Here is a 20,600-nt window from a genome sequence, read left to right as displayed (position 1 = left end):
ATAAAATAGGAAAGAGAGAAACAGAGAGAGAGAGAGAGAGAGAGAGAGAGAGAAACAGAGAGAGAGAGAGAGAGAGAGAGAGAGAAACAGAGAGAGAGAGAGTTTAGTGTTTATTAGTGCCACTAGGAGGAGCTCTTGCTCTTTGCTAACACACAGGTTCAGTTCAACATGCCAGTGCTGGGGGAAATTCCATTACACACAGGCTGTGTATTACATGTACAGACAGACAAACAGACAGATAGACAGACAGATAGACAGACAGACAGACAGCTCCTTTATTGATGCTATAAGAAAGAGTGCAGAATGAAGTGCGGTTACAGAAAGAGTAATAAACACGGACGCACGGGGAAATAAAAAGAAAATACAATAAATACAGTCAGAGACAATAAATAAAATAAAATAAAGCAGCGTGTGGGATAATAAAGTCTACAGTGATGTTATATTACACACACACACACACACCATGGAATATATATATATATGCTAACTATAACACTAATAAAAAATTATTAATAGATTAATAAAATGTTTGTTCCAATAACAAAGAGTGTTTATTGTGTGTGTGTGTGTGTGTGTGTGTGGTGTTTGATGCAGTAACCCTGAAATCACTGTTTCTGTTCCAGATTTCCTGAGGAAACAAAGACATGAAAAGACCATTTCCACTAAAAATTCCATCTTGTGTGTGTGTGTGTGTGTGTGTGTGTGTGTGTGTGGGAGGATCCTTTGACACCGAGTTCATCTTATTTCTCATTCAGGTTCTGCGAGTCTCTCATCATCGGCTCTCGCTCGTTTGTCAGAGTTTTAATGATCAGTAGTGAACAAATCCCTCGTGCTTCTACTGAAGAGGTGAAAGACAGAGAGAGAGAGGGAGAGAGAGAGAGAGGAGAGAGAGGTAGAGAGAGAGAGAGACAGAGAGAGAGGGAGAGAGACAGAGAGGGAGAGAGAGAGACAGAAAGAGACAGAGAGAGAGGGAGAGAGAGGGAGAGAGAAAGACAGAGAGAGACAGAGAGAGAGATACAGAGAAAGAGAGAGAGAGAAAGAAAGAAAGAGAGAGAGATGAATATTTTGTACAAATGTCTTTTAAACTATGGAAGGTAAAATAAATAAATGAAGCTTGTTGTTGCCAATAAACGTTTAATAACGAACAGATAAACGAGGTTTAAGATTCATGATCCCTCGTATTCTTCAGTGTAAGGAGTCTCCAGTTTCAGCGCTGTGTAACGGTCAGAGGTAAAGCTGGACTTTACACTTCACTGCGGGTTCTCAGTCACATGACACTGAGTTTATTTCTCTAATTAAGGTGAATATAGAGAGGACGAAGCGGGACGGTGAGGGAGCGAGGGTCCGTCGCTGCTGTAGCGTCAGTGACAACAGGAAGTGTCCCGGAACAGCCCAGCTTTAGATCCCTGATCTTTACACAGTGGAGGTCACGGCGTGACTTTCAGCTGTACGTTTGTGATCTTTACCGCCGTAACTGATGGATCGAGTCACATGGGGCCGCTTATTTAATTAGCAATTAGCGCTTTGATGTTGATTTCTATTTTCAATAAGAACCAAAAGTGCAGGAATTTATTTTGTTCTCCGTAAAGAAATTTTTTTTCCATCCATCTCTCTAAACGCTAACAGGTTTTAAAGTACACATCTGCCGATTGTTAGGTGATTTAACCGCCAGTTTCAACATCTGCTGATGAATATCAGGAAAGGGCAAAGCGAGGTGAGAGAAACAGAGCAGGAAGGCTTTTCTGTTTAAATAACGCTGAATTATTCATTGTGAAAAGTATTCTGACTAATAAAAAGGATCTAAAATTTCATTCTGAAGTTTATGAGTTCTTTATTCATTCTGAGTGTAAAGGACACGCCTCCTCTGCATCCTGTGTGATAAATGTTTTGATTTTATGCAGATTTCAGTGTCGCGTCCTCACACTCGCTTGTGTTCACCTCTTTTGGCTTCTCACATCCACGTGTCTGTTTTGACCCTCTTGGGGTTCCGTAGTGATCTCGTCTGTTCCTTATCTCCGAATTTCAGACTGATTCTGCACCTATCAAACCGATAGCAATTACATAATAAAATTGTTTATTTAGTCATGACAATTTTCTTTTAATTGCAGGTAAACCTAACATTAGCTAGCTCATGGGAAAATGACATTTTTAAATGAAACAAATCGTTTATCTCAGATTAGCTGGTTGGATTTTATACATTTTTTAAAAATGGATTTTTATTATGATTTTAGCAAAACTGGCTACTGTTTTATCTAACATGAGCTAACATGCTAGCTAAAACAAGCAAGCATAGCTTCTGATTATAATGACATGAGTAAGTAGGTTGTGTTTTAGTTAGCATGATAGCAAACCTGGCTAGTAGCATAACTGTTATAGCTATGAATGCTACTGTAGCTACATAAGATAATGTAAGTAACTACAGAATTATGTAGTTTATGCTAAGCATTTCTCTAACGGTGAAGGAAAAGTTATTGTAAGATGTTTAGGCAAGTTTGAATTTGCTATGAACTTATTGAAATGACTTTAAGCTCCGCCCCTTAATGATTGAGAGAAACCCAGCACAATTAATTGTATTTCTGCACATTTAATTATATAAAAACAAATGCTTTCAGAAGACCCCAGAGTCACCTGGCTGTCCTACAGTACTTTCCCTTTTGACGCCTGGTTTCGAGGATTGAGCTAAGCTGGACCCACGCCTGCAAAGCTATTAGCTAATCTCTGAACACGTCGTTGTGTTAGCGCTGTAAACCGCAAGAATGTGACGTTTTAAACGAGATTAAATGTATGTATGGCTTTATTTTTATCATTTATTTAAATACTGATAAGAGATAAGAACTCGGACACGACACAGCTAATAACACAAACACACCCTTTATAACTCAGTAACATGACCAGCTAGCATGCTATTATCATTTACATTTTTTTTTTTTTTTTTTTTTTTTTACATATTTTTAACATATTGATGAAACATTAATCATTTCAAAACTTTAAAGAACCTGATGGTAATTTATATTACACTGATTTGCTAGTCGGACACTTTAGCTAACTTGGTAGATAGATAGTTAGAGTACTTTATTAATCCCAAAGAGGAATTGTTAGCATTCGTTTGCTTCATTTTTATTAAAATAAAAAAATAATAATTTTTCCAAACATAGATTTTAACAAAGAAGTAAAAAAAATGTTTGTATTATTTCTTCAGTGCTATTAGCATCATACACTCACAACTTAGCTAGCTAGCTTAGTTAACTTAATTATTTAGGCTAGTGCTAACTGTTTTCTAATTAAAAAAGACAAACAGCATTTTAGCAAAAGTGATTTGAGTGAATTTGTACCAAAACTGATCTTACGGTCTATCACTCGCCTTTTACTTCTGACATTGTTAGTAACCTGACTCCAATTATGTTGGTATTTTTGCTTTCAATCTAGCATGTGCTAGTGGCTAATTAGCATAACATAAAAAATAAAATCATTTGATTTGCGTCAGGTCTGTTTTTGTGTCATTTATTTGTCATTCCATATCTAACTATCAATGTTTATTAAGTGAAACAAAGCAAAATACTAACACAAAATAAAACTAGCAAACTAAAAAAGTATCGAAGCAGAAAAATTATTACACCATCAACCGACTTCCTTCAGGACGGATTCTTATGCAGCAAAATGCCTCAGACGCGTTGCTGTAAAATCCAAACAGACGTCCCAGGGCAACAGGACGCCACAGTGAGACGGAAACGTGAAATCCAGTCCATATGTTCAGGTTTTATCTGATAGCGCGGGAGAAGGAAAAAACGGCTAAGTGCAGTCGTTCAGAAAGCTCACTTATCGTCTGCTGTTTAACATCATCGGCTCCGGATTCATCCTCGATAACGCTCAACCATTTGATCTCTCGCATGCAGCCGCTTGCGTCACCTGCCCACCATTTTTCCACCATCAGATACGAGCTAGCGTTATTAGCATTAGAGATAACGTTATCAGAAGTACTTATGGCGTTGGAAGAATAACGCAATCTGTTACAATATAAAGAACCAAACCTGAGCAAACAAACACGATTAAACACCTCAACAATCGAAACGACTGGAGATTTAACACCGCCTTCAACACCACAGAAAATGAGTTCAACATACTCGCAAGTCAAACAATACACGGGAAAACTAGCATGCTAACAAAAGACATTATGTAAATTCATACACATTTAATTTTAGCAAAGAACACTTACAGAAGCAGTATTTGACCATATGAATAAACCCATTACAATTTATCTTAGTCTTTTTAATAAAAAACAAACCATGTTAAAAAGGTCCTCGCAGTGGTAAAGTGCGAAATCATTCGGAGGTCGCTGGTTCGATTCCCGGGTGATGCTGTAACCTCTTGCAGCCGGAGGTCTAGAGAGAGCTGATTGGCCGAGCTCTCTCAGGGGGGAGGGATGAGAGGTACTTAGTGCTCCTTCATTAATCACGGCTCTACAGCCAATCAGGGACGTCCAAAAAAATAAAAATAAATTAAAAGGTCCACTGGACTTTCTTCTGACATTTTAGCTAATGCTCGTCATGTCCTGAAGCTAAACTAAGAATATTAAGCCAAAATTTAAATATTAAACATCAAACGCAATTAAAGTTAGCATCAAATGCTGTCCAAAGACATTGGCGAGAGCTAACGTAAAGATAATGAGAGAGAGAATATTGTTAAAAATTTTACATTTTAGAATTTTTATCTCTTCCAGGAGTCTCATTCTCTCATCATCTCACTGTTATTGTCTTACTCTCTGCCTGTCTCCCCACATCTATCTGTCTCACTCACATTCTCACTCTCCTACTGTCTCTCTGACTCACCTCTCCCTGTCTCTCTCTCTCTCTCTGTCCATCAAAAATGATCTGAGAGCTCAGCTAATGTTCAGGCAAATTTGTCCAAAATGTTAAATAATTCGATCCTTGAGTGAAGACAGATATTTTGTCAGGTTGTTATTTTCAGGTTGTTCCTCTCTAACAAGAAGGGCAAAGGCTCGACCACACCAAACCTCTTCCTGGCTGTTTCTATGGTAACAGAGATCAGCTGCACAGACGGCAGTAGACATGTGATATTAACATCCGAACCCTTCATGACCTTATTAAGCTCCGAGTACGAGGCCGAGTCAGAGTCGCTCGCGGTGCTGGTGTTCAGACTCGTGAAACATCACCTGTCTGTGTGTGTGTGTGTGTGTGTGTGTGTGGCTCACACACATCTCAGGTTCATCGTCGTAAATGTAGTCTGGTGTAGATTCATATTCGAGCCACAATTAAACACTGAGACTGACAAGCTGTGTGTGAAGATGGCGAACTGGTAACATGTACATATGTGTGTGTGTGTGTGTGTGTGTCTGTGTGTATACACTATATGTGTCAGTCACGAGGAAGAAATGCTCACTTCTGGTGACTGAGACACGCCTCTGTTTGATGAAGAGCACTGAGAAGTTATAAGGATGAGCTGTGGGTCAGAGATAGAGAGAGACAGAGAGAGACACAGAGACAGACAGAGACAGACAGAGACAGAGACAGAGATACAGAGAGAGAGAGATACAGAGGAGAGAGAGAGATGGATGAGCAGGTCAATACTGGAGCACAGAGGCTAATTTCTGGAAGACCTTCTTGGATCGTTAGCCAAGCGGACAAGTGAAGAGACAGAAGAGCCTGTGTCATCAGTCGTCCCCACTCTCTCTCTCTCCGTCTGTCGGCTGTTTGGAGATGAATCCCTGTGTAATGAGTTCAGAGCGCGGGTCAATATGGCCAGTCGATACCGATAACCTGCAACAAAAACACTCCAAACGCTGCTCGCTCTCTAAATCGATGCTCTTTATCCTGCCTGTAGTGCGCACTACTTAGCAACGGTGCGTCCCATTGACCCGCACTGTCTCTTCACATTTCACAGCAGCACAACCTTTATTTTAAACACGTCCAGAGTACATGCTGCTGTTACAGGCGACTCAAGCGCACAAACAGGAGAGTTAGCTAGCTAGCATTAAGTTACAGCACACGACTACATCAGTTTAACTCCATTAGACACCTGCTCGAGTCGTGTCTCATCATGACTGGGTGCTAAATAGATGATTATATTCATTAAAATAATTAAAGCTTTCATTTTGATCCTTTGCTACTTAATTACATACGTCTTCGTTAGCTAACACACTAGCAATCGATAGTCCTAGCATGTTTCATCATGGAGAGCGAGGATGAGCACTGAGACGACGAGTGACAGGAGCGACATGAGCGTTTCTCTACACTGACTGAGGTCATCACTCCGTACAGCCGTGCTGAGCAGAAAAGCATCTCAGGACACACAACACCTCATCTCAAGCCTTGGGTGAGCTACAACAGCTGGAGAGCACATCTGGTTCTTCTTGGAGAACAGGAAGCCGAGGTTACAGCAGGTACCGACTCGGACACGTCTCACACACGTCTCACTCACATCTCTTGCTCACGTTGCTCTTTAAGGTTCTTGTTAACCGTGCATCTCACACCCGCCGAGATTTACGCCCGAGAACAAAACTGTCCTTCAGCAGGCGTCCGCGTCCGGAATCCTCAGGTGCTAAAGCTGCATAGATGAAGATCAACCTTGTTCTGATCCCTCATCACCACGTCTGGGGAACGTTAAGGGGAAAGGCAGGACGTTTCAGGAAGGAATGTGAGAAGAAAAAAATAAAAAGCTCTGATAAACTACAGATGTGCAGGAACAGCTCGTGTGAGGTTTAACAGAACTGTGTCGCGACCTGAAGACATCATTTCCTTCCCTTATGCAGCCGCAAATATTATATTATTAATATATTATATTCATTAATTCTATATGAGCTGTTAATACACTCTGATAAATATTTCATTAAAATTGTTAAAGTCTGCCCTAATTTTTTCTTAGTAAAACATACTTTAACCTTTTTAAAAATTATTATTTATTTGTTAAATACAAAAATCTGCAATGCAATCTAAGCGTTACAGCTAGTTTCTGATGATTTAGCCGTTTGATTTTGTAACGTTTAGTCGTTTGAGTTTGTCGTCGCGTTCATGATGGCGCCTTGATTGCATTCATGAAATTTGACAAATAAATAAACTGTTGAGTAATTTTTTCCACGTGAATGAATAAAGAAATAAAGAAGCAGACACAGGTGATGCAGATATAAGGTCCAACCTTTATTCCGTACATTTTTAAACCATGAATGTTCAAATTTTTTTATTTTTTCACGCCTAAAACTCTACTTGTTCTGTATACAAGATTCTAAGAAAAGAACAACTGCACAACACCACAAGGTCGACAGAGACAGTCCATCAGCTCAGTCCTCGTCCGCCCGCCCACTCGCTCCGGCCACGAATGTTCGTCTGTAAAAGTTCATCGAGTTCGACCGAGAAGGTTTGTAGATTTGTTGCGTTTGGCTCTTCATCAGAGAGAGAAGACGTGACGCTTTCCCTCCGACCCCCCGTCTCTCCCTTCTAAAGACCGTACTCTAATACTCTGTGTCAGAAATCGTCCAATCAGAGCCTTCCGGTTTCTCTTTGCATAGATGGCAGCTCGCCCCCGTGACCACGCCCCTCCACCCTCTGATTGGACAGATTTGTTTCCATGAGTTTTTGATCGCAGCCTTTTAATTTTCTAGAAACATTTAAAAAGTCTAATAAATTTACAATGCCAACTTTTGTTCCAAGGTAATATCAACAGGATATGTACAATAACTTACAGAAACCGGACGGGCATATTCGTAATACATATTCATCTGCAAAGCAAAACAGGCAAAAACGGAGAGAACTGGTTACGTAACACGGTACAGGCGCAGCAGCACTGTCCTCGCGTACCGGCGCAGCACACGGGTTAAGACTATTCTCCAGCAGGAACCGCCGTCCAGCGTCTTCACTGAACATCGACACCAGGGTAAATACAGGGGTGGGGGGATGGGGTGGGGGGCGACACCGGGTCCAGCGCTAATCCGTAAAAAATACCATGTTCTGTACACGCAAAAAGCAAATAGGAAAAAAAGTACAAACTCATTTTCACTTTATCACGCAGGAAAAAAAATAAAAAGGCAGTTGGATTAATATATTAATGTTAAAACCAAACTCCTCGTGACTCGTCCCCGATTTTGTCTTCACCCTCGTCGGTATAAAATACAAGCAGAACCGTGTGCTTTTTAATCCGAGGTACAAATTCTTTCTTTTGTACAAATGATACATAATAAGTGCATCTCAGAGCGAGTCTTTCCGCCACGTTATCGTGCCTCCACCTCTTTAGGATTACGCGACGGGGAAAACTCCCTCGTGTCTTGCGTAGTCCGTCTCGGGGAATTGGGACGGACCGAGGGGACGAGAGGCGGGGGCGCGCTGAGCGCTGCTGTCGGGGGAGGCCGGTACGGCATCGCCCCTAGATGAGGCAAAAACGGGGGCATGTGAGGTAAGTGCCCCTCCATCGGAGACTGATGGAGTTGGTGGAGTCGGGCGCGTTCCAATTCGTCACGCAAGTGCAGTCGCTCTCGCTCCTCGGCCTGCTGTCTGATCCGCTCCTGCTCCCTGCGCACTTCCATCAAGTGATCCTGGTGCGAGTACTCGTGCGGTTCCCGTTCCCGGTAGTTACGGTCCACCTCGTATATCCCCGGGAATCGGTTCCCTGTCTCGGACCGCATTTGGAAGTCCATTCTTCGCTGGAGGTCCAGATTCCGATACGCCTCGCGGAGAGGGTCCCAGGAAAAGGCGGGATGAGGGAAGCGATCGCGATTCGCTGTCGCAGCAAAGTGTCCGACGCCCACGAACGGAGCCAGGCGAGCGCGGTCGAGCATGTTCAGCCCGCCCATCTGGTGCATGAACGGCAGAGAGTGCGGGATGGTTGGGGGCGGAGCCTGGTGATGAGGGGGAAGAGGCGGAGGCTGGTTTGGATTGGGGTTCTGAGGTGGAGGAGGCTCGGATCCCAGCACCAGCATGTCCTGTTCCTGTTCCTGCTCCTTGCGCTCCTCTTTGATCTTCGTCGTGTCGTTTTTGAGCTTGTGGATTGGCGCCCCGGGTGAGGACAGCTTTCTGTCGGACATCGGGAGTCCCAGCTGCTCGCTTTTGTTCTTGGAGAACGGAGACGGCGAGCGGAGGATGGGCTTGCAGGAGTCGACGGAAGACGACGAGGCGCTGCGTTCGCTGCAATCTTTCGTCGGAGAACGACTCCGATCCTTCGCTCTCACCTCGGACAGCACCACCACATCCCTCTCGGGGTCGCCGCGGGGACGGTCACCATGGTTACGACCCGTGTCGCTTCCTCCGCCACTGCTGCAGCGGATCAGGTTACTGATCTGATAACTGACAGGAGCGGAGGCAGGAGAGGAACGATTCGAGTGACGGCTGTCCCTGAAAAACACACCGAGGTGCGACGGTTAGAAAACACACACTCTGATTGGCTGAGAGGTTTCAGGATGATAACGATGACGGGGAATGAAAAGACAACAAACAATGTCATGTGCTGATAAAACAACAGAAACCACACGTGTGCAAAAGAAAGAAAGAAAGGGATGAACAAAAGAAGGAAAAAATAAGTAAAGAAACTAAACAGAGGAAATTAAAAGTGTACGGGAAAAAAGAAGAAGAACGAGATGAAAGGAAAGGGAATGTGATCAATGCATTTGGACGGAAATAAATAAAATACAGGATTTAGAATAATGACGAGAGATGAAACACTGACCTGTCTTTGTCTTTCTCGTCCTTCCCGATAGACGAGTCCCGTTTCTCCCTCTCTCTCTCCTTCTCTCGCTCCCTCTCTTTCTCTCGTTCATGGCTGTTAGCTGAGCTGCTTCTCTCTCCGTCGCTCACTTTGGGCCACTGTGGGAAGGACGGCGGCGTTCTGTGCAGTCGGTTCCACGAGTCCTGACTCGGACTGCTGAATCCGGGCAGCGCCGGGCCGTCTTTGGGTCCGAACACACTGTTGGAACCTGAGAGAGAGAGAGAGAGAGAGAGCACTTTATCACTACAGCGCCGGTTGCTGTGTTCCAGATTTTGGTTCTGTTTAAATCTAGAGTTAAAGGTCTGAATATAAAATACGTGACGTGACGTGTGCAGGAGATGACCAGAGATGTGACCCAGGACATGACTGGAATTGGGTTAAGACCTGTCCTAGAACTTATTACACCCTGGAAGGATCGAGCTGAACCTCCTGAAGGAGTGTGATGAGAGATCACTTAAACACCTGGTGAAGTCACATGGTGGAAAACGTCAGACACACCTGTCTCACTGACCCTGAGGTCACGACCCCATCACCTGCACTGTTACACCTTAATGTAGAGTCAGAGTGAGGGACGGACACACACACACACACACACCTCCTACACACAGTGTTGTAAAGCAGGACTCAGAGTGCATCTCAATGCCCTGTGCCCTATATCTGAACACACCACACACACACACACACACGTTCACACACACACACATCCGTGGACACACACAAACTCTCACAATTCAGTGTGGGCTGGTTTACGAACCTTTCCCTCTAATTAATACATAATTCACACTAAACTGTGTGTGTGTGTGTGTGTGTGTGTGTGTGTGTGTGTGTGTGTGTGTGTGTGTGAGTTGGCAGTCACTGCAGTAGGATTAAGCTGAGCCGAGCTGTAATGTGTTTTTCTCCCTCGGCTCTTATTTGGCATTCGATCTGGAGCCGAGTGTCTCACCTCTCATTAACCCGAGACACCTGTCTCTCTCTCTCTCTCTCTCTCTCTGTCTTTTCCTTCATTCTTTCTTAGATGGTCTCTTTCTTTTCTCCTTTCTCTCTCTTCACATCTCTTTTTTCATCCTGTCTCTCTCTGCTCCTGTCTTGCTCTCTTCCTCTCTCTCATCCTGTCTCTTTTTTTATCCTGTCTCTCTCTCCTGTTGTCTCCTTCTGCAGTAGATTTTTAGTCCAATCTGCTGTATTTCTGTTCTAACAGCACTACAGTAAGAAAAAGAAACATGAGAAAAAATACGAAAAAAAAAAACAAATATGAAAAAAGTAAAAAAGAAATATGAAAAATAAACAAAGAAAATAAAGAGAAAGAAAATAAACAATCAAAAGGAAAATTATTATCAATATGAAAAGAAAAACATATAGAGAATGAAAAAGTAAAAACACCCCCCTCCTCTCCCTCTCTGTGTTTTTACTCTTTCCTTCTGTATTGGGCAACAATTTTTTTTATAAAAAAACAAACAAAAACAAAACCCAAAGCATCTTATATTTTGCTCTGTGTCTCTTTTTACTTCTGTCTGCCTCTCTTCATCTGTCTCTCTCACTTGCTTTTACTTTGTCTCCCTCCATCTCTCTCTGTCCCTCTGTCTGTCTCTCTCTCTTACCCAGGGCGGGGTTTCCGAGCCCCCCGAAGGCGTTAGCTGAAAGGTTGCCGAGGTTTCCGAAGGAACTGGAGCGACTGAAAGCGTCTGCAGAGACAAAAACGAGAAGAGGACGGATTAGAGACGGAGTGAAGGAGAGAGACAGACAGATGTGCACAGACAGACAGACACTCGTTTAGAGTAATCCCCTAAGGTAAATCCCCAGAATTTATTTTTTTTTATTACAGAATTGATTAACAGTTTAAAAGCTGTAAATTATGACGTGCTGAATGTTTTCATTTTCATGAATATTCATGAGTCTCTTGAATCTTTAACGAGCGAGTTTCATTCTTTCAGTTCCTGGCCGTTAATGGCGTGGAGTAAAGGGTGCGTTTATTTTTGGTCTGGGCGACGGAGAGGAAGCATTAGGAAGAGTTCTGCTCGTCTTACACACGTCTCCTCAGCTTTAAAAGCAGCTTTTCTCTTTTAAAATCTTTTAAAGCAGCAGCTTTTAAAGGTTTTTATCATTTTTTATCTCATCTTTAAAAAATTTTTCTCCTTTTTTTTATTCTTTCTATTCTATTCTATTCAGGTAGTTTCTCATCTCCAGGTCCATCAGTGTGTCCTCATCACATCACATCACACACACACACACACTTTATATATTGTAGGTCTTTCTTTCAGCATCTATCGTTCCTTTTCTCTTACAGCAAAACAGGACAGACAGACAGACAGACAGACAGACAGGCAGACAGACAGACAGACAGACAGACAGACAGACAGGCAGACAGACAGTAAATGTAAGAAAGTGGGGTTACTTACGCTTACCTGCCAAATGAGTGGGAGGCAGGAAGCTGCTGTGATGAGGGGCGGGGCCGTACGGTGAGGTGGCTGGATGCCCGGATCCTATTGGATGAAAGCGAGAAAACAGTTAGAAAAACCAACCAATCAGCAGCATGGTAATAAAAACATTTTCAGATAAACCTTAAAATAAAGCTTCAATTCTTTTCATAACGATAAAGGGTCTAACACCTGTATTTAACTCCGCCCCACAACCCCGCCTCCAACTATAACTCTCATAACATTTGCTCTCTTGTCCTGTCTCTCTCTCTCTCTCCCTCCGTCCCCTTACTGTAGGTCACATTGTGCTCCCATGACTTGTCTCTCTCCTCCTGTATCTCCCTGGTCTCTCTTTCTTCTTGGCTTCCTCTCCCATGTGTCTCACTCTCTCACTCTTTCGCTCCTGCTCTCCTTATCTCTCTTTTCCTCATGTTTCTCTCACTATTATAGTCTTCATTTTCTGTCTTACTCTCCCCACTGTCTCTTTTTCAACATGTCTCTCTGCATCCTCCTGTATCTTCTCTCTCTCTTCCCATTTTCTTCAACTTGTGTCTCTCTCCTCCTGTATCTATCTCATCTCTCTCTTTCACTTGTCTCCAATACCCCTTTGTCTCTCTGTCCTGGTACTGCCCTATCTCACTCTCTTTCAATTTTGTGTGTCTCTCTCTCTGTGTTGTGTCTCTCTCTTCTCTGTCTCCCCACCCATTGTCCTGACCTGCATAAATTTCTCCAGGAATGTGAGACAGGTTTGTTTTTTTATCGTGTCTTACAAAAACATGCATTCTGATTAACATTCAGGTTTATGCTAATCGGTCTCCAGAAGCCGTTGCCATGGTAACGGTGTGCTAGCTGTCATGAATGAGAGATGTGAAGTTGCTTAAAAAGCAGCGTTGTGTTTGTGTCAGAGGGAAACAGCGAGCCAGACGTGAGGACTCATTAATGACACGTCTGTGGGGCTCATCAGTGAGACAGACACGTGCGTGGAGTCGACCAACTGACTTTGCGAAGTCGACACGTCTCATTAGAGTAGCGGAGAAAGGGGCGGCCCCTCGTCTGCACCGTGAGCCGGGTGCGTGATTCATTAATGAAAGAGGCAATTACAGGCTTGTTTTGGGACACAATAGCGGATAATTGCGTGTTAAAGGCCACTCGGATTCCCGTCGCCCTTCAACCAAGGACTCGCCGTCAATTAGCTCAGGTGGAGACATTTATATTCACGTGGTGACGTTGGAGATAACAACACACAAATCACCTCGCCGGCGGGGCACAACAACGAGACGAGACTCGAGATTCGGATTTATTAGTGAGGAAACACGGTGATGGTGTGAATAATGTGGACTCTGTAGTGGAGGGAGGAATTTAAACAGGGTCGAAATATCAGCAGATTAAAAAACGGAGCTGGGTTCACGCAAAAAAAAAAAAAAATCTCTCAGTCCATCACTAAGAGTTCGCTTTTCCAAACCGCCGCCCAAGCAATGACGTCACAGTACGGGTGAGAAAATAATCAACATAGTCACCAGCAATAGGTTCTATGATCGATTAGTTGGTGATGTCATTGTGTGTGTTTGTGTGTGTGTGTTTGTGTGTGTGTGTTTGTGTGTGTGTGTTTCAGGGTAACTCTAGACGTTCTGATGCGTACGCATCACTGGATACCGTCGTTGAAACGAATGTGATGTTTTTATGCATGTACTCGTTGAAAGCAGCCAGACACACCTGTAGATGGGAAGAGAGGTCTGGCGAGGTCTTGAGGGTAGGGGAACCCGGGGAACACACCCGGAGCTGGAGGTCTGCTGAACAAGTCCAGTTTACCAGTTATATCCAGTTTATGAGGATCCAACTGCATCTGCTGCACCACAGTGGAGAAAATAACCCACGCGTCAGTGCGTCGAGTCTACAACAAATACTAATACATCTCACACACCTCTGACATGTCTGTCACTGTGGTGGGCGGGGTTAGGGTGATGAAGAGGGTCCGTGTGGTGGGCGGGGTTAGGGTGATGAAGAGGGTCCGTGTGGTGGGCGGAGTTAGGGTGATGAAGAGGGTCTGTGTGGTGGGCGTGGTTAGGGTGATGAAGAGGGTCTGTGTGGTGGGCGGGGTTAGGGTGATGAAGAGGGTCTGTGTGGTGGGCGTGGTTAGGGTGATGAAGAGGGTGGAGTTAATGTTATAAAAATGTCACTCTAGTGGGTGGGGTTAGCAAATAATGATGATCAGGTTAGTGGGTGGGGTAAGTGTGATAAGCATCACTCTGGTGGGTGGAGTTAGCATGCTAATGAGGGTCACGTCAGTGGATTAATATGATTTGTTCATGAGAAATAGTCATTTTTAGTGTAATGAGATGTGTGTAACTGTAAACAGATCGTATATGTGTGTGTGTTTATTACCTTTATCTTCTGTTGATGGTGGTAGATCTGCCAGGCGATCTGTACATGAACTGCACACCATTTACCCGGTTTCTATAACACACACACACACACACACACACACACACACACACAGTTAAACTACAGAGTCACAACCTTTATTACACACACTGCTCATTTTACAGATGGACACTAATTACACTAATTATAGCTTTATATTAATTATACATTATTATAATATCAAGTCGCAATAAACTGGACACGTACTCTCACTGAGGTCCTGAACGGATCGGATAGCTGCAGAAAACAAACACAAATGTCAGTCAAAATGTCAGATAACAATATGGTGTGTTCTGATTGGCTGAGAACAGTGAGGTGTGTTCTGATTGGCTGAGAGCAGTGAGGTGTGTTCTGATTGGCTGAGAACAGTGAGGTGTGTTCTGATTAGCTCAGAACAGTGAGGTGTGTTCTGATTGGCTGAAAGCAGTGAGGTGTGTTCTGATTGGCTGAGAACAGTGAGGTGTGTTCTGATTGGCTGAGAGCAGTGAGGTGTGTTCTGATTGGCTGAGAGCAGCGAGGTGTGTTCTGATTGGCTGAGAGCAGTGAGGTGTGTTCTGATTGGCTGAGAGCAGTGAGGTGTGTTCTGATTGGCTGAGAGCAGTGAGGTGTGTTCTGATTGGCTGAGAACAGTGAGGTGTGTTCTGATTGGCTGAGAGCAGTGAGGTGTGTTCTGATTGGCTGAGAACAGTGAGGTGTGTTCTGATTGGCTGAGAGCAGCGAGGTGTGTTCTGATTGGCTGAGAGCAGCGAGGTGTGTTCTGATTGGCTGAGAACAGCGAGGTGTGTTCTGATTGGCTGAGAGCAGTGAGGTGTGTTCTGATTGGCTAACCCGTGGATCTTTCTGTAGGAGAGTGTGAGGAACTGCTCCTGGTCTCGCTGCTACATCAATGGGGTTTGAGGCCTAAAAAAACAATAAAACACTATAAGAAGAGTTTTTAAAATATATTAACTATTTATAATGTTTTCAAAAATATTTAAACATCTACATGCAAATATGTTAAATGTTCAGATAGATAACTGTTAGTAAACTTTATCCAAAATTTACTTATCACATGACTAACATAGCTAACCTGTTACAGAAGTTAGCAACTTGGCATAGTACAAGCTAAACGGCTAAATCCAGACATCTTATTTCGAGATTTGATACTCTATAAAAAAAACAACCCTAATTAAACTGTCCATAATAACTTGAAATAAATAAAATAATTATGATGGTAATAATAACAGCTGGAGGCGGGGCTTCAGTTCCTGACCTTTGGTTGAAAGGCTCCTTGTAGGGAGCTGAAGGGACCGGGGTGAGGGAGGAGGGGAGGCATCCCCGGCATCGCTGGAGGATACGAGGAGAAAAACTACACAACACAAACACACACAGAATTAAAAAACAACCACCGTCTGACAACACTACAACACACACACACACACACACACACACACAGTAGTGTTCCTATAAAAATGCTGACAGTTATAGGGCTACAATGATGATTATAATCCAGTGAAATTTATAATAAATGATATGAAGTGTGTATGTGTGTTAGTCACAACGTTACACTGTGTATTACACACACTTAGTAAACTAGCTGTTAACTCCCAAGTGTGTGTTAGTTAGCTGGATCATGTTAACTGAGTTTGTGATGTAACTATATATATACATCGGCCTCTGCAGTCTGTTGGACAAGATTTTTAAAATTTTGTATAAAAAAAATAACTAAATCCAATAAAAATAAATAAATAAATTAATTAAAAATGATGATACTAAAAACTTCAACATTTTATTCTATGACTTTTGTAAAAGTGCTTTCTTAAAACATTTTGTTATCTCCTGTAAGATCACATTGTCTTGCGGAAATATTTCTTCCCCACAATGATTCCATTGTCTCAAAATGTTCTGAAAAGGTTTTCTTGTTATTTAAAAATGAAATCATTTAAGAATTATTTATTTCCTTAATTCTAAATCCCTTAAGATCTGCAGAACCTAATCCCGTCCTGTTGGACAGAGACACGGTGGTAAATAAAAGCTCTGACGGTGCTGCGGCTTTCTCTACAGATCAGTTCTGCTGCGTAATCCTTAATCTGTGAAGCTCTGATCCTCTGGCTTTCACACTTACACTCGACTGCCTCAAGAAGGGATTGTCCAGCTTTGGAGCGTACTTGTCAAACTGTAAGAGAGAGAGAGAGAGAGAGAGAGAGAGAGAGAAATAAAAAACATCAGCGCTCCAAATGGTGTTTAAATGGAAAGCATGTGTGACCAACCAGGAGATGAAAGAGCTGCGTACGGGCAGCGAGGAGGAAGTGGAGTGTTTACGCAGCGCAACCAGAACCAGACCGCGCTTAGCAAACGAGTTTCACTCGCTCATTCAAACAATTACACAATTACACAGCAAAGCAGCCGGCCGGCGCCACATCAAACAGAGACAAAGAACACACAGATAACGCCGCTCGCGTACAATCAGTGCGGATCAAACGTAGTGACGCTCCGCTGGAAAAACACTCGGGAATAACGCCGGCGTCCTGAGAGCAGGGTCGAGAGTGAGACCACCGCGCTACAAAGCCTCAGGAGCTCCGTCCCAAAAGCAGTCACGTGGTGCCTTTTTCTTCATGACCTCACACCTGAGCTTCTAACTGAAATCACTGCACTGTTTTTATTAAACTAAACTTGAGGATGTTCATGCTAGAAAGCTGCCTATTTTAAGGCTGTGTCCCAAATCCAATTCTTCATGGCTGGCTAGTGCTCTTATTGCTAGAACATTCAGAACTTTTTTCACTACAACTAGAACAGGAGCCGTTTTGGGGTTCTGTCCCAATTGCTCAGAGATTTTATTAGCACTTAGGGCTCCATCTCGAAAACTAGATCTAGAACCTATTTATTGTTTGTTGTCAATTTTTAGATCCTGCACCACACACTCTTCACTAGTTAAAGTGAAGTTATGAAGCCTAGTTCAGGAAGACTTCTCAAGCTCTGTTTCAGACACAATAACTTATTTCAGAGTAACACGCATACAGGAAGGGCATTCCTCTTTCGGCTCTGTCCCAAATCTAATGCTACAGAATTTACCTCTAGATTGTTTTAGGGCTCTGTTCCAAACACTTAACACTAATCCTGCTAGTGTTTAAGCTTTTAGAAAAAAGCTTTACATGATTGATGTTCTGACCAGAACGCCAGCCGTTATTATGGCTCTACTTAGTGTTCTCAGTTAAGTCTTGGCCTCGTCCCAAATGCCACAGTTCCTCACACCATAGTTAGATTTTATGAGACCAGAACCTCAGACATTTCAAACTGTCCCAAATCCTGATGTCTTTTTGTGGCCCTTGTGAGTCTCAGTCATCTTCAGACTGCCATGAAATGTGTGTGTGTGTGTGTGTGTGTGTGTGTGTGATACCCATAATGCACTGCTACTTATAAATGAAAAATTATAAAGTGTAAAGCTGTGTTATGTGGAACAGCGAGTTGGACGTCACACCTATTTAGCGTCTCTGCGTTCTCTCGTGCTTACCTAACATGCTAACTGTTAATTAAACATACTGTAGGTCATTCATTTCCTGACCGCCCTAACGCACGTGTATTTAAACCACACACTGCGTTTGGGATACAGCCCAAGTCTGAATCAGACCTGTGTGTGTTTTAGAATTGTGAGACAAAGAACGCTTTATATCCCTTAACTCTCTCTCTCTCTCTCTCTGCCACACACACACACACACATACACACACATACACACACACACACACACACATGTGCATAAAGGACATATAAGTCCAGTTCTGCTCCATTAACCCAAATGTGAGAAAGAGAAAGGGACAGAAAGACAGATAAAAAAAAAAGAAAAAAGTAAAAAGAAAAAAAAAACAATTAGGAGACAATAAATGAGACAACAAGAGAGAAAGACAGAACGAGTGATGGAGGGAATAAAGAGGGAAAGTGGGAGAGAGTGTAGAGAGTGAACAAAAAAATATAAAGATAAATTCCGCCAAAACTAAATGGAGAGAGCAACAGGCAGATATAAAAGAACAAAGGAAAGATAAACAGAAGAAATGCACACACAACTCTTAATAAACATTTCAACAAGACTGTGTGTGTGTGTGTGTGTGTGTTACACACTGTCTGACCCACTACACCTCATCTGCACTAATTAAGGCTTTAATTAAGACGCCATATTTCATCGTTTAACAATTAAGAGTATTCCATGTTTCCGTGTGGAATGCCAGCTGCTCGAGCGAGTCGTAACCACACACACACACACACGCACACACACAAACACACACGCACACACTTCATTAATTAAAGCGATTAGCCGGAGGGAGGGAGCCGGCTGCTGTTTCCGCTGGGGAGAAAATCAAAACACCAGCACCAGCTCTGTAAAAAAGAAGGGAAGATTAGCGAGCGGCCACTGCGGAGGGAAAGAGAGTTAATTTAGAACACAGCCCGAGCGGACTGGTCAGAGTCAGGCGCTTGTAAAAGTCCTGCACAGGTGTGTGTGTGTGTGTGTGTGTGTGTGTGTGTGTGTGGGTAGAGACGTGTCCCCAGATGTTTGTGGTGGTGTTTATGATGAGGTTTAATTAATAAATCCTCTCAGGAAATTCCTTTAGTTTAGCTTATATTAGCAAGAAAGCTAGTTTAGCATTGTAGTACCTCACCATTTAGCAATGCAACTTAACAATTCTTTCAGCTTAGCTTATATTAGTTAGCCTAGCTAGAAATTAGCAGTAGAAATGATGAACATTTATGAATATGAGGAAATATTACCTCTCAGAAATCCTGTCAGATGACCGTACAAAATTATAAAACAGATAGCATATATTAGGTAGCTAGTGTTAGCCTTAATGTTTGTGAACGTTTATAAGTATGAGCAAAAATCCTCTTAGAAATCCTCTTAAGTTAGCTTGTACTAGCTAAAGATCTAGCTAATTATTGTAGGCCTGATTTAATCCTCTCAGAAATCCTGTCAAGGTAGCTTGTATTAGCCAGCTAGCTTAAGTTCAAAGTAAAAACTATGAACATTTATATATACACAAGTAAAAATGCCTCAGAGAAATTCCTTAGCTTATGTTAGCAAGCAGGCTACAGTTAGGTACATTTATAAACAAAAATTATAAAAACCCAACAGGCTTGCATATCTTAGCAAGTTAGTTAGCACTATTAACAAATAAAGGCTAGTTTAGCATGGTAGTAAATTAACATACAACTTTAAAAAATCCTGTCAACTTAACTTCCGTTAGCTAGCTAGCTACAAATAACTGTGAAAATGACGAACTATCCTGAACATGAGGAAAAAAAAATCCTGTCAGGTTAGCTCACAAAATGATAAACAATTAAAATCTCAAAAAAACAGCTTCCTTATATTAACTGGCTAGTGTTAGCCATAATGGTTGTGAATGTTTTTTAAAATGAGTAAAAATATTTTGGAAATCCTGTCAGTAGCGAGTAAAAGCCAGCTAGCTAAAGATAAAAGAGAAAATTACAAACATTTATAGATACAAGTCAAAATACCTTAGAAATTCTGTCAGTTTAGCTTAAGTTAGCTCATCGTCTACAGTTAGGTACAACCAACAGGCTAGCACGTCTCACCAATCTAGCACTATTAACCAATCCTTTTTTTTTTCAGAAGATACAAGTTAAAAGATTCTTTTAGATGAACTTGTTATGTAGCTGGCTAACACTGTCAAGAAAATGAATGAACGTGTGAATATGGCCATGGTAGCAAGTTTCCTAGCAAGCATTAGCACTGTGAAAATGTGGAATTTTACTAGCAGTGTGATTAAGAATTCTAAAGAAATGTTAGCTTTTTAGCATTAGCAATAAAGACCAGATGGGTCATGAACATGAAATATAAATGCTGTCATGATTCTTAGCATGTTAGCTCATGGTAGCCAAAATGTATATACAGTGAATCATGCCCTATTTTTCCCTCTAAGAGTAAACACACACACACACACACACACACACACACACACACACACACTTAGTGAGGTATGCAATGCCTTAGGGGTTTAAGTGAAGGTTTTTGATCGCTAGTTGTTGGCGTTTTGCTCCTAATGGCCTCTCAGCACATGGAAGCGATTAGCTTT

General features: G+C 42.4%; 1 protein-coding gene across 6 annotated transcripts in view; it reads right to left on the bottom strand.

The window, feature by feature from the left end:
* Positions 1–7,305: 7,305 nt before the first annotated feature.
* The window catches only part of fbrsl1 (fibrosin-like 1), a 239,238-nt gene continuing 225,943 nt past the window's right edge, over positions 7,306–20,600 (bottom strand). For 4 of the 6 annotated variants that reach the window (XM_053480614.1, XM_053480609.1, XM_053480612.1 and 1 more), the window contains 10 exons: positions 16,645–16,695; positions 15,793–15,888; positions 15,369–15,440; positions 14,748–14,777; positions 14,502–14,573; positions 13,833–13,965; positions 12,102–12,185; positions 11,304–11,387; positions 9,667–9,913; positions 7,306–9,335 (listed from right to left, as the gene is read on the bottom strand). In XM_053480614.1, the coding sequence (XP_053336589.1) occupies positions 8,219–9,335; positions 9,667–9,913; positions 11,304–11,387; positions 12,102–12,185; positions 13,833–13,965; positions 14,502–14,573; positions 14,748–14,777; positions 15,369–15,440; positions 15,793–15,888; positions 16,645–16,695 (1,986 nt within the window). In that variant the 3' untranslated portion in view covers positions 7,306–8,218. The remainder of the gene's footprint in view (positions 9,336–9,666; positions 9,914–11,303; positions 11,388–12,101; positions 12,186–13,832; positions 13,966–14,501; positions 14,574–14,747; positions 14,778–15,368; positions 15,441–15,792; positions 15,889–16,644; positions 16,696–20,600) is intronic. The other 2 variants (XM_053480611.1, XM_053480615.1) reach the window with 2 other exon arrangements.

The sequence above is a fragment of the Clarias gariepinus genome, chromosome 21 (assembly GCF_024256425.1).
Source record: "Clarias gariepinus isolate MV-2021 ecotype Netherlands chromosome 21, CGAR_prim_01v2, whole genome shotgun sequence".
Taxonomy (NCBI): domain Eukaryota; kingdom Metazoa; phylum Chordata; class Actinopteri; order Siluriformes; family Clariidae; genus Clarias; species Clarias gariepinus.
This window is presented reverse-complemented; position numbering and strand designations above follow the sequence as displayed.